Source organism: Guillardia theta, assembly GCF_000315625.1.
Source record: "Guillardia theta CCMP2712 unplaced genomic scaffold GUITHscaffold_8, whole genome shotgun sequence".
Classification (NCBI taxonomy): domain Eukaryota; class Cryptophyceae; order Pyrenomonadales; family Geminigeraceae; genus Guillardia; species Guillardia theta.
This window is the reverse complement of record NW_005434666.1, coordinates 792,160-805,002: the sequence shown is the minus strand read 5'-3', so window position 1 is coordinate 805,002 and position 12,843 is coordinate 792,160. Positions and strand designations below refer to the sequence as shown.

Here is a 12,843-nt window from a genome sequence, read left to right as displayed (position 1 = left end):
TTCTACGTCGTCCACCTCCTCCTCCTCCTCCTCCTCCTCCTCCTCCTCCTCCTCCTCCTCCTCCTCCTCCTCCTCCTCCTCCTCCTCCTCCTCCTACCCCTCCTCTTCCTCGTGCTGTTGCTGCATCTACGACTTGTATTCCTGCTCAGGGGACCGCAGGCAGAGAAGGAGGAGAGGGAGAAGAAGCTGGGTATTGAGCTCGCAGGGCTGGAGGAAGAGACGAGGTAGGCGGCCGATACCTCGCGCAGCTAACGAGCTGACAGGAGGAGAGACGCGGAGCATGCAGCCATCACTCAGCAGGTCCAAGCGCTGCAGTCGCAGGTAGCAGAGGAGGAGCAGGAGGAAGAGGGCAGCACTGACAGCGCTGCAGCTTCAAGCTGAGAAGGTGGACCATCGCGATGAAGTCGCTCGGTTGCGAGAGGACGTGGAGATTTCACAGTCAATGCTGCATGAGAGGATCGAGCATGTGAGTCAGAGGAGACGAGCAGAGCAGAGGTGGAGGGCTGTAAGGCCAGCAGGACGATGAGGTTGGTAGAGAGGGAGAAACGAGCAGGAGAGCAAGTAGAAACATCAGCACCAGCCTCATCTTGATGATTCCTCGGCAGGACCAGAAGTTGCTTGCAAGCCTTCGCTTTGAAATCTCCGAGTTGAGTGAGCAGGTGAAGTTGGCTCTCCTTGTCTTCTCCTTCCGCGTCCTCCCCTGCTGAGGGTGAGGCAGCTGAGGAGGAAGGACGCGCTCATCAAGGACCTGAGCAATCACATTGCCGTGCTCGAGGACCTGCTAAGCGGAGCGGCGAGGTGACGCGGAGGGAGGCTGGGGATCCGAAGCTGAGGACAGGAAGGGGGGATGAGAAGAGGAAGGAGGAGAGGGGAGATGGGGAAGGAAAGGAGGGGTGAGAAGAGGAAGGGGAAGTGGGAGTCATCATCGGACGGCAGGACGTTCTTGGAGCAGAGCAAGCAGACCGGATGCCTGGCCTGTCGGTCGCCCAACAGCATCGAGGTACTGACAGAAGAACTCAATCCAAGACCTCCCACTCCTGCTCCTTCCCCCCACCTCTCCACGTCCTGCTCCTCCCTCTCCCCCTCCTCTGCTCTCTGATCGCACCATATCCTGCAGGCCCCTCATATCGTTATTCCACCGCGACCAGGCAAGGAGAGGAATGAAGGAGACGGGAAGGAGGGGAAGAACGAGGCAGTACGTTTGCCCATGGCGGAGGAGGAGAAAGCGGGGGAACAATAAGATTGAACTCTGTGAAATGAAAGACAAAAAAATATCTTTCTTGTTTTCTTCGTCTCCTCCTCCCCTCAGTCCTCCTCCTCCTGCTTCGACGCCTCGCACCTGATACCTGTTAGACTTCTCCCCCTAAGCAACTTCACATCCCCTTTTCCTCTTTCTCCTTCCCACCTCTCTGCTCTCGCTCATCTCCTATCCCCTCCTCCCCTCCTCCTCTTACATGGCCGACGAGCTTCGCAGCTCCTGAATCTCCGCCATCATGTCCACGAGTCCTTCCACCGTCGGGCTGCTCACGTTCTCTTCATCCTCCTGCTTTTGAAGTACGTGATCCCAAGCTTTCAGCTCTCTCTGCCTCTTACCTGCCTGCCCTCACCTCCTCCTCCTGTCTCGCTCTCTCCTACATCTGCAGGATGTGACCAGCTCTCCCCCTGCAGACAGCCTTACCCTCTTGCTCCTCTGGCATGTGCAGGACCTGCGGCTCCTCCTCTTTCTCTTCTCTCTCACTCGCTTCCTTGTCCTGGTCCTGCGCAGGAGCACCTGACCGGGTCGCGCTCTCAGCGAGTTTCTCCTCCTTCACCTGTGGAACCCCCGGGCGATCAGAAGTTGGCGAGCGAGGCTACAAGGAGGAGCCGAGGAGGAGCGAAGCTGGTAAAGACGGAAGGAGCGAGAGAGCATGAACATGAGGAGACAAGAAGGAGAGACGGAAGGAGCAACTGCGAGGAAGAAAGCGATGGCAGACCAGCACAGGAACATCACATTGCAAAACAAGGAGGCAACTGACCGAGGGCTTGCCGTCACTAGAAGCGGAGCTTGCCTTGGGAGCTGAGATAGCAGCTGCTGAATTTGCCAATTGAGGGAAAGGAAGGGAGCCAAGAGGAAACGAGGGTCACCGTGCGGGAAGGGAGTCATGCCGATGGCTGCCGCTGAGAGACCTGGAGAGAATCACCGAGAGGACGAGGAAGGAGGACGAGGACAGAGGGCGAGGGAGTGAGAGGAAACGAGGCTGCGGGGGACCGAGGAAGTGAAGCGAAGCGAAAGAAAACTTCTCACTCGCTGCGATCTTTCTGTCAGGCGTGGAGATGGCAAGCTGTGGGCTCGCAGTCGCGTGATTCTCAAGAGCAAAAGGAAGCTGCAAGAGGAGTAAGGGGTAGAGTCACGCGACCAGCCGTCACCACGTCTAGCTTAGGAGCAGCTCTTGTGTCCTGTTGCCAAAAGTCGGTAGGGTGTGAAGAAATTCTTTTCCCTTACCTTGTTCACAATCTTGCGGAACTGCGGTTGAGGGTCAGGCAACAACTGAGCATGGCAAGCCATCACTGAATCAGCAGGTGACGAAGCCTCTGCTTTCTCCTCCCTCGCCTTGTTCGCTGTCACAACAACAAACATCATCGAGCTGCTGACCTGCTGTTGGGATTTTTCCAGCTGAAATCTGCAGAAAGAGAGGAACCAATTGAGGGAGCAAGGAAGACACGGAGATGTCAAACCTTGCGAGCTGAGAGCTTGAAACCTTGACCGCTCTCATCAGAACTGTCGCTAGCAAACTCCAAGTTACCTGCCGGATCGTTGACTTGCCTGTCTCGGGACATCGATGATAAAGCGCCTGCCACTTTCCGTGACCTCGAGCCCCACCACCATCCCTCGTCAACATCACCTGCTCCGCATCTTGCGAGATACATTCTGCGCAGAAGCTGGAGAAAGGAAGACAGACCTGGTGGACTTCAACTTCGATCATGAGCAAGCAAGTCAACGATACCATCCCACAGACACTCTCTCCGTCGCCTAACGCACAGCAGGAGGTGTTGCCATCTCTCTCCCCGGACTGTCAATCGAGAATCAGCAGATCCAAGGGCAGCGATCAGCGCACTTGTTCCACGCTGACGTCATCCTGAGAGAGGCTCCACCCCGCATAAGCTCGTCCCCCGAGTCGAGATTTCGCTAAACCTGCAAGAAGAAACGATGGCGATGAACAAGAGAAGTAGGAGTACTGAAGGATGAAGATACCTAGCTGAACGCTCTGGTGCAGCGCCTCTTTCTTTCTCTTCAGGTCGCAGTCGATTGTTTCAAGTTCCGATCTGTCGAGGTGTTAGGCTATCGCTGCTGCTCCTTCTCCCTCACTTGTATGTGCTCAGAAGTCTTTCGATTCGGTTCAGTCTTCGTTGCAGAAATTCTTCCTCCGAAAGGATTTCGCACGATCGCAGGTAGTCGTTGTCGGGAGTGGCTTCAGCTAATGACTTTGCCATCTGGCAGACATCATCCCTGGCAGGTGGCAGTCAAACTCACATCACTCAGACAAGGTGAACACCAGACGGCCTGAGGTGTCGCGAGGTACGGGAGAGCAGGCAAGCAACTCTTCTTCTCTTTTCGCAGAGGAAGGTCCATGGCTGGTAGCTCCCTCTTCCTCTCGCTCACGGGTGTTGCTTGTATGCTATCCTCCTCCTCCTCCATGGCAACTGAAGCCGCTGGCGCACTCATACGGCTCAAGTTCGTCTCTCCTCCTTTGCGCTCGATTGTCCTAATGAGGGGCATAAAAGTATCAGACCCCATGACACCGAAACTGGCACAGCACACGCTGCGGTCAGAGGACAAGAGGGAGATACAAGATGTGAGGCTGGCTTGTTCTAAAATGCAGGAAACAGCTTAGCCCATGCTATTGCGCATGTGATTGCAGCAGGACATGCAATGCTCGCCGACAGTGAGCGTGGTCAAGTAGTTACGCAAAGCAGTAGCAACTGGAAGGAATAGGCAAAGAAGCAGCTAAGGTTTCTTACTATACAATGCAGCAGGGGAGTTCGGGGAGGTTAGAAAAGAGATGATGAGAGGAGATGTGATCAACAAGGAAAAAAGAAGCTTGACATGTAGTCTGAAATAGCCATCTGAATATAGTACAAGGATCAGCAGGAATAGGTTTAGATCAACCAAGACGAAGCAGAAATATGTGACGAGAGTGAGAGAAGAGTAGGGAGATAGTCAGGCAGATAAGAGATGAAGAAGATAAGAGCAGCTGCATGCTTCTTTCGCTTGTTTCGCCGGCACTTGAACGTGAGCCGCTCCTCTGCTTTGCCGCATTGAGGTTTAAAATTACATTATTAGACGTCTTTCTGAGGGGAGCTCGCTATCGTGTAGGCTCCGGGAGGCTAACGGAAATGAGGGAACGAAGCGAATGGCGATGGCAAAGCCTGCGAGAGGCTCTTGCGAAGAGGTGAGGAAAGAATGAAGAAGACATGAAGATACACAAGACAAGTACATACACAAGACAAGTACATACACAAGACAAGTACATACACAAGACAAGTACATACACAAGACAAGTACATACACAAGACAAGTACATACACAAGACAAGTACATACACAAGACAATACACAAGACAAGTACATACACAAGACAAGTACATACACAAGACAAGTACATACACAAGACAAGTACATACACAAGACAAGTACATACACAAGACAAGTACATACACAAGACAAGTACATACACAAGACAAGTACATACACAAGACAAGTACATACACAAGACAGTAGATACACAAGACAAGTACATACACAAGACAAGTACATACACAAGACAAGTACATACACAAGACAAGTACATACACAAGACAGTAGATACACGAGACAGTAGATACACAAGACAGTAGATACACAAGACAGTAGATACACAAGACAAGTACATACACAAGACAGTAGATACACAAGACAAGTAGATACAAGATTGCGATGAGCTTTCTTTCTATACTTTTGCTTCGTTTCATCTGGGGTCTCGTTCTTACGAGAGTGACGGAAAGGTATGAAACGGCTGCTGAGGTGTTCGTTGCCCTTGGAGGAACTTCACGTCGACCAATCAGTCTCGAACAGTTCGAGAAGTAAGATTTCTCCTCCTCCTCCTCCTCCTCCTCCTCCTCCTCCTCCTCCTCCTCCTCCTCCTCCTTCTCCTCCTCCTCCTCCTCCTCCTCCTCCTCCTCCTCCTCCTCCTCCTCCTCCTCCTCCTCCTCCTCCTCCTCCTCCTCCTCCTCCTCCTCCTCCTCCTCCTCCTCCTCCTGTTGTTCTATGTCTACCTACTTCTCCTTACTTTCGCTTTCTGACACGTCACGAAGAGGACTAGCGTCTCTCGTTCAGAAGCACTCGTTGTTCGACATGGATCTGCGGGGGCTGGTGGAGGACATGAGGACATGTAAGCGAGGCGTGTCTGCTTCCTCTGCTCACTCCCCTCAGTTGCCCCACATGGAGTTTCCTTCGAGGTCTTTGCGGCCTCACTCGGGTGGGATGCTGCCGCTGAGCTGGGAGTCGACAAGTACAAGCGGCGGAAGAAGCACAAGATCGTAAGCTCCTCTGAGGGCGACGTGAGCGTCAGCTGCTGACTAGCTGCTTCCCAGCACACCAGCAGAGCAATTCATCCCCTCCCAGCTGCCAGCAACCTCCAGCATGACGCTCATCCCACGCTGAGTGCAAAGACGCCAAGATCAGTCACGTTTGAAGAGGCGAGGAGAGAGAAGAGTGGGGAGCAGGGAGGGCGAGAAGGCTCCTTGCACTTCTTTGCCGACTGGAAGGGAAAGAGGCTCAAGCCAAGCTCGCATCGATCCCGAGTGAATCCCTCCTGTGAGTCGAATGCTCGTGCCCCTCCTGTCTTGACGCCCTGCAGTGGAGGCAGTGGAGCCGGTTGAGAGGTCAGCAAGGCGGGAGCCCTTCAAAGACAAGCTGAGAATGTACGAGAAGCTCCAGCTTAAGCTCCAGCACAGCATCGACTCTCTCTCAGACCAGCCCCAGCTGAGCCGCGACCAAGACAAGCGGAGCTTTCATGGAGAAGGGGAAGAAGAAAAGGAGGGGAGAGCTCCTGCTCCTGCCCCTCAGCTCTCGGGCAAAGCTGCGGCATTTTCAGAGCGACTGGCAGCTCTTGACAAGAGCATCTTCGATCATCGTCTCTCTCTCGCAGGCGCGTCTGCCGCTGCCTGACGCTGCTGACCTGCTGATCTGCAGAGATGGAGAAGAACGCGCTGGTGCGCGAGCGACAAGACCTGCACGCTCAGATCCGTCAGATGAATCAGCTGTGCTGCCGGCCTAATGACGCGCTGGGCCTGACTGACTCCTTGACAGGCAACAGCAGACGCAAGTGGAGATGCAAACTCGAATCGCCGAGCAGTTTGGCACGACGATGAAGGAGACATTCTCACAGATCAAGGAGGTGCGAGAGGGCTGCGGCTGTTGATGCCCCTGAAGCCTCGCAGGTGTTGTTTGAGCTGCAGCGAAAGGACAAGAGCCCGAGGATGAAAGACTTGCAGACTCTGACCCGCGAGTTTGAAGCGAAGCTGAGACGAGAGCTGCTGCCCTTTGCCAACGTGGCGCCGCAAGCAGAGGGAAGAGAAGCTCATAAGCATGACACTGTGATCTCAGTCCACCTCGAGACGGAAGGAGAATGGCCAGGCAATCAGTTCTACCAACGATTGACCTCTGCCATCCGATCTCTCGACCAGAAGCTTGACATGCCTGAGCAGCATCTCATCTCTGACGACGCTGATGTTCAACACGACGCCTTCTTGCTCGCCATCTGCAACTCAGTGCAGTACAACCCCATCCTCACGTGGTTCGCAGTCGATCGAGACGACGAGCCTCATGGAGGGTCTGTAGGGAGGCTGGCAAGGCTGGACCCGGTGAGAGGCACGAGAGCCAGCGAGACACGAGGGACTGACGAGCATGTTACAGCTCCATGGCGAGGACTTCGTCGACTCCTTCTTGCTCCAGCTCTTGATCGCCACCAGACTCCACCAGCTGTCAGTCAGTCGCTCTCCTCCCTCTGCTTCCCTTCTCCGCACCGTCATGCCCATCGTGTTCGGCGGCGATTCGCCTAAAGGCACGAGCGGCAGCTTCGAGGGAATCTCCAAGGAGAAACTCCAGCTGCTGTCCAACAAGCCCTCCATAGAGACCATGAAGGTCGCGGCTCAGCTTCTGCATCGGGGAGGCTTCTCAACTCCTGAGCGCTTCTTGCGCCTGTCGGTCCGCGAGGTCGTCGCCAACTTCCTCGAGCTGGCGGCTCCCAGCCTCTCCCGTCATGCTGACCAGCAGCTCGCCGTGCTCGAGGCCGCCTCCCTCATCATCACAGCCGCGCGAGCTGAGAAAAGTGCCTTGAGGGCCCTGGAAGCTCAGGAGCAGCTGCTGGAGCTGCAGGACAAGAGAGAAGAGGACGAGGAGCCGAGAGAAGCGCTGGGAGAAGAGCTGAGGGCTCAAGAAGAGCAAGCGGACATCTCTGAAATCGTGCAGAGCAAGCACGAGAAGCTGAGACGATCAGAAGAGTATAAGAAGTGGAAGAAGACCAGTCAAGGCTTGTTCGAGACCCTGCTCTCCTCCCTCCAGTGTTCAGACGTTGAAGCCAAGACCAACCTTGCCTTGACCTCTAGAGGACTCACTCTCGACGCTTCCCCGGCTACTTCTGTTGTTCAACTCCAGGCCCGCGCGTCTGGTCCAACCTTGAAAGCTGGCAGGTCAGTAGTCCTTGTGCCTAGACCTGGTTGTGATGTCCTTGTGCGACAGGAAGGCCTTCAGCTACCTGGATAAGAAGAGTCTTGTCCATAGCTTCAGGAGCTGGAGGGCTCGAGCTGGCGAGCTCCTTCAAGTTCGAGCAAGACACGAAGGCTTGTTTCTCTCCTCCATATTCGCTGCCTGGAGCCATCGCGTGTCTGACCAACTGTCGGTGGCTCGAGCGACGCTAGACAAGATCAAGCTGAGAAAGTGCGTCAACGCCTGGCAGAGCCTCCGCGACGCAGGCGAAGAAGAAGTTGCTGCTTCCCCAACTGGAGAAGTCCCAGCAGACCCCCAACAGCTGGATTCGGTCCTGCACATGCTGGAGGCGGCGATAGTGGAGACTCACGAGAAGCACTCGAAGCTGCTCAAGATGACGGGGATGGATCGCCTGTTCGAGCGCGTCTCCTCCCCTGCTTGTCAGTCGCTGCATGACGCGGGCATCTCAGACGTCGACTCGCTGTGGCGACGAGGGATGGGGGAGGACGGCTTCAGCGAAGTCAAGCTTCTGCGCGAGCTCGAGGAGATCGGAGTGGGGGAGGAGGATGCGAAGGTGATCAAAAGCTATCTAGCCGAGCAAGGGGAGCGACCAGCCCCGGAGGACTTCGGGAAGAGAAGAGATCGCATGCTCCAAGAGATGGCAGCCCTTGGGCAGAAGCTCCAGCAGAAGCACATCCAGCTAGGCGGGGCTGACAAGCCGCCGGGACCTGGAGAGAAGGTGGAGGGAGATGGGACGCTGAAGCAGGTGATGAAAGACTTGCTGCACACGCTCAGAGCTCCTGCCCTACCCGTGAAAGAAGATGACCAGAATTTGGGGGAGGATTGGAACGAGGCGGGGGAGAGGGGAGAAGCAGGGAAGGAGGGGGAGGGGAAGGGGGAGGGGGAGGAGGAGGAGGATGGGGAGGAGGTTTCAAAGGATCAGGTCATTCGCAATCGCGACACGAAGGAGTACATTCGAAAGCTGAGGGATGAAGACGCGGCGAACAGAGCTGTACTCAACCTGCTCAACCTGCGACACCCAGCAGACTCTGAGCAAGAGAAGGAGCAAGACGCTGACGGACAGGAGGTGCGCAGACGCTTCGAGGAGAGTCAGGTTGAGCTCGCCAAGATGATGCAGCAGTACCTACGAGCCATGGAGCGAGCTCGTGACCTCCTCCAAGAGCCTCCGCCTCCAGCTGACCCGCCGTCCATCCCCTCTGCCACCAAGACTCAGGCTGAGCTGGAGGCGCTCAGGCTGGCCGAGGACATGAAAGAGAGGACGCGACAGGCGGAGTACCTGGAGCAGGAGAACGTGCTCCTGCGCGAGCACATCCGAAGCCTCCGTCAGGGAACCTCGAGGGGACGCGAGGCTGATGCGGCTGCTGCCTCCCATTGGTCTGCTGCCTTGGCTGACCCTGAGCTCGCTCACAAGTACAGCGAGTACGCCGAGAGTGATGGGGAGGAGCGCGCTCGATACCTGAGACATGCGCTCGAGGAGGCGGAGCTGAGTAGCGTGAGGGCTGAGCAGCGTTTGGAGGAACAAGGGAAGAGACTGGCGTGGGAGCTGAAGGGAGACACAAGCGATGTCTGCTGCCGCTCAAGCGTGTTTGAGGACATGCTCGATCATAAGATCGCCACTACAAGACGAGAAATCGAAAAGAAAATGGAGGACGCGAGCAGCAAACTCCAAGATATTGAAGACAGTCTGACGGAAGTTGAAAAACAGCTGTCAACTTTTGATAAGCAAGAAAGCAGAGCAGACAGGAATCAAGTCAAGATTGGACTTGAAGATCCACACAAGTCAAGACTGGAGATGAGAAGGAAACGACTGTCAGAGCAGCGAGACGAAGTGACGAGGGAGATGTCACACTTGGAGGTTGAGTATAATGAATCAGACCTGAGGGCTGAGCTGCGGCGAATCGAAGAGCACAAGGAGAAGGAGGTGCACGCTGTGAAGGAAGAGATCGAGTCCTTGATGAAGCTGGAGGCGCATCTCGAGGACCCCGAGGCTCAGGAGAGGCTGCAAGAGCTGCAAGACAAGGCGAGGCGAGTGGAGGATGCTTGGAGGTTGAGGTATCACATGCGAATGAAAGAGATCGAGATCGAGCTGCTCAATGAGAAGAGAAAGGAAGAAGAGCTGCTGCTACGCCAAGAGATGGAGCAGAGTCAAAGCTCGCACAAGGTAGTCATACCGCTCCCTTGGCTCTCTCACTGACGGGGGTTGACAGAGCATGGCGGAGGAGGTGCAGGAGGAGTTGTCGAGGAACTTGAGAGAGATGCAGCTCTCTGTGAACCAGACAGCCCGAGGCCGCTGCCGTCCTGACGTGCTTGCGGCGATGAGCGGATACCAGAAGCTGCGAGGCGTCGTTAGCAAACATCGGCTCGCGATCAAAACAGCGGAGCTTGCAATGCACAAGAAAAATTTGGAAGAGATGAAAGAGAAAGAAAACAAAGCCAATCAAGCAGAGAGAGAACGGCAAGATGCTGCAGATCTTGCAAAGGAGCGCGCCACAAGAGAGATGGTCTTGAGAGAAAAGAAGCTGCGCGAAATGACAGCATCTCTCAACGTGAAGAAAGAAGAATTGAAAGATTCTTTCGCGCAAAACTTGATGATAGCCGAGAAAGCATGTGGGGAGACAGATGACTTTGTGAAGATGTGCTTCTCGCGACCCGAGCAGTCGGTGACGCACGTGCGATCGTTGTTGAAGGAGATGAGGAAGGAAGAGAAAGAGCTGGAGGGCGCGCTGAACGAGGAGGAGCAGGCGGCCTTCAAGCTGGATGAGAAGAAGGCTCTTCTCGCCTCCATCCACGATGCTGTGAACAAGTCAGAGGCGAAGCTGCAGGAGGAGCTCAACGCGCTGAGCAAAGACCTGCAGAGCAGCTTGAGGGCCAACGTGCGAGCGATGGGGGCGGACGAGCTGAGCAACATGTGGGCGTTGAAGGACAAGAGTACCATGATGGCTGCGAGAGCAGATGACCTGCGGTCCCTCCCCGACTATCAAAGCTGCATCTCCAAGACCTTGTCGCTGGCAGAGGAGAAGTTCCGGCAATCCTGGGCGAAACTCTCCCCGAAGCTCGAAGACGCTGTCGTCAGTGCCCTCGTGCATAGCGATCTCAGCGTGGACAGCGCCGACGCCGCCCTCAAGGCAGGCGACATCGGCAAGGCAGTGAAGGAGCTTCAGAAAGCTGAGCTGGCCATGGAGAAGGCGAGGATGGCGAAAGCTCGATGACGCGAGAGTGAAGCTTGAGAACTGAAGGTCAAGTGTGAAAGAGACAACACTTGACCTCTTTCAGTGCTAGCTATTCCACCCTCACATCCTCATAGTCAGGCGCTCATAGCTGGCTGCGCGTTTGCGAGCCGAGACCTCAGCAGCAGGTCCATCATCAGGAGCAAAGTGCCGACCAAATGCTACCATTACGTCTTGAGACGGGCAGCTCCGGCTCTGTGTTAGCGGCTGCCCTTTCTTGGTCCATCGCGTGTAGGGGCTCACGTCCACTGCTGTGCCGGTGTGCTTGTCGCTTGCCCCTCCCTGCTTGTATACCCGGCTTCCCTCATTCCCTGGTTGCCAGCAGTGCTAGTTGCGCAGCTTTTATCTCGCTGTGTGATGTGTCACGTGTGCGTGAAGGTTTTGCTTGTTGCTGCTTTCTTCTGCTTGAGTATGCGAGTAAAACTCTTGAGTAATACTGTTCCAAGAGAGCCAAGGCAGCAGCAGCAGCAGCAGAGATTTACTCGCATAAGGCAAGAGGGCCGACTGAGCCTGTTGCCTCTCCTGTCCCTCACCTCTGCGAGCGGACGAAAGACTCAGTTGGCGTACGGACGCTGCTAAGCTCAGGCATCTACGAGGCTGACAATCTTGCTGATCTTCTTGCTGAAGCACAAGAGAAGTTTCCTGCTGGTGCGTCGCCTGCCTAGGGGAGTGCTTCCGCGGCTCATCTCCCCCAGCAGGCGCTTGCGGCACTGGAGCAGGATCTGACTGACATTCTCGACACCACTAGCCTGATTCAGGCGATCAAGCGCTACAGCGCCTTTGCGGACCTGTCTCCCCTCTCTGGTAATCCTGCAGCTTTGAAGCTCTACTGCAAACACATCCTCCAAGGGGTCCTTCTTGGCCGGATGCCGGACCTCCTGATTCCTGCCCTGTCGGCCATTCGTCGAGGAGGCAGATCCATCCTCTCGTCTCACCCTCGAGCGATTCGGTCGCCAACCGCGTCCGCGCTCCTGCCTCTTCACGCTCGTGGCGATGATGAAGATGTAGTTGGGATGCAAAGAACGCCTTCAACTCCCTCGACCGCCAGGCACTCTTCGACTCCATCGAGGGAAGGGCGAGTCGCGACTATTTTGATGGAAGCATCAACGAAGGTGCAAGCTTGCCGTCTTCCGAGCCTCTCCGGTTGTTCGCCTCCTATCTCTCCAGCACTCTGCTGACCTTTGCCTCTTTCATAAGAGAGAGATTCTTGGCTCGAGAGGCTTGAGATTCTCGAAAGTTTTGCGCCGTCTCAAGACTCAGCTTCTTCACTTTGAGGTGACTGGCGGGATTACACTTGGAGGCCTGCCTATCGGCACGGTGTATGCTTTCGAACGAGCCATCTCCAGATGCTCAAAGCGAGCAACGCGAGCAGAATGATGCGAAATAAAAAGGTACGAGTGTGTCCCCAGCAGCCGCCGGTCGTCGGCTCCACTCTGGATGTTTCCCCCATCGGAGTCGGAGACCTCCGACAAAGGGTCATAGGATTTACTGGCAGAAGGTAAAAAGTGCCTCAAGCAAAACAAAGCAGGAACAAGAATAGGATTTACTGGCAGAAGGTAAAAAGTGCCTCAAGCTACAAGCTAAACCTCCAGGCACACAGCACACAGCGAGAAGCTGCACAATCACACACAAAACACAAGCCCGAGAAGAACCAGCACTGCTGGCACCCAGACGCGGCAGCGCCAGCCCAGGCACTTTTTACCTTCTGCCAGTAAATCCTAACCACCAAGCGCGAAGCCGCGCAGACAAGCAGCCTAAGGGTCAAGCAATCAAGCAACAAGCAGCAGGAGCATGCAGGAGGAATAACATCCCTTAGACGCGATACCCGGAGGCAGCCGACTGACCACTGTCAGTCGAGACGTCCGCTGCC

General features: G+C 55.3%; 3 protein-coding genes across 3 annotated transcripts in view; 2 read left to right on the top strand and 1 right to left on the bottom strand.

Moving 5' to 3' along the window:
- The window catches only part of GUITHDRAFT_101810 (hypothetical protein), a gene marked incomplete at both ends in the record, with an annotated part of 1,548 nt that extends 746 nt beyond the window's left edge, over positions 1-802 (top strand). The window contains 5 exons of the mRNA XM_005839571.1: positions 160-224; positions 264-321; positions 371-466; positions 606-659; positions 719-802. Of these exons, the coding sequence (XP_005839628.1) occupies positions 160-224; positions 264-321; positions 371-466; positions 606-659; positions 719-802 (357 nt within the window). The remainder of the gene's footprint in view (positions 1-159; positions 225-263; positions 322-370; positions 467-605; positions 660-718) is intronic.
- Positions 803-1,450: 648 nt separating this feature from the next.
- On the bottom strand, positions 1,451-3,610 carry GUITHDRAFT_133685 (hypothetical protein; the record flags this gene model as incomplete). The annotated part of the gene is made up of 16 exons (XM_005839570.1): positions 1,451-1,543; positions 1,594-1,637; positions 1,679-1,811; positions 2,016-2,071; positions 2,125-2,166; positions 2,285-2,363; positions 2,407-2,436; positions 2,483-2,590; positions 2,633-2,660; positions 2,716-2,738; positions 2,784-2,831; positions 2,883-3,050; positions 3,096-3,172; positions 3,233-3,303; positions 3,347-3,487; positions 3,534-3,610. The coding sequence occupies 16 exons, from the start codon at positions 3,608-3,610 to the stop codon at positions 1,451-1,453; spliced, it is 1,218 nt and encodes a 405-aa protein (XP_005839627.1).
- A 1,760-nt stretch (positions 3,611-5,370) lies between these two features.
- Positions 5,371-10,955, top strand: GUITHDRAFT_133684 (hypothetical protein; the record flags this gene model as incomplete). Its single annotated transcript, XM_005839569.1, has 10 exons — positions 5,371-5,407; positions 5,449-5,576; positions 5,610-5,832; positions 5,876-6,151; positions 6,211-6,280; positions 6,328-6,415; positions 6,459-6,881; positions 6,934-7,709; positions 7,759-9,907; positions 9,954-10,955. 10 exons carry the CDS (start codon positions 5,371-5,373, stop codon positions 10,953-10,955), a joined length of 5,172 nt encoding a protein of 1,723 aa, XP_005839626.1.
- Positions 10,956-12,843: the final 1,888 nt, after the last annotated feature.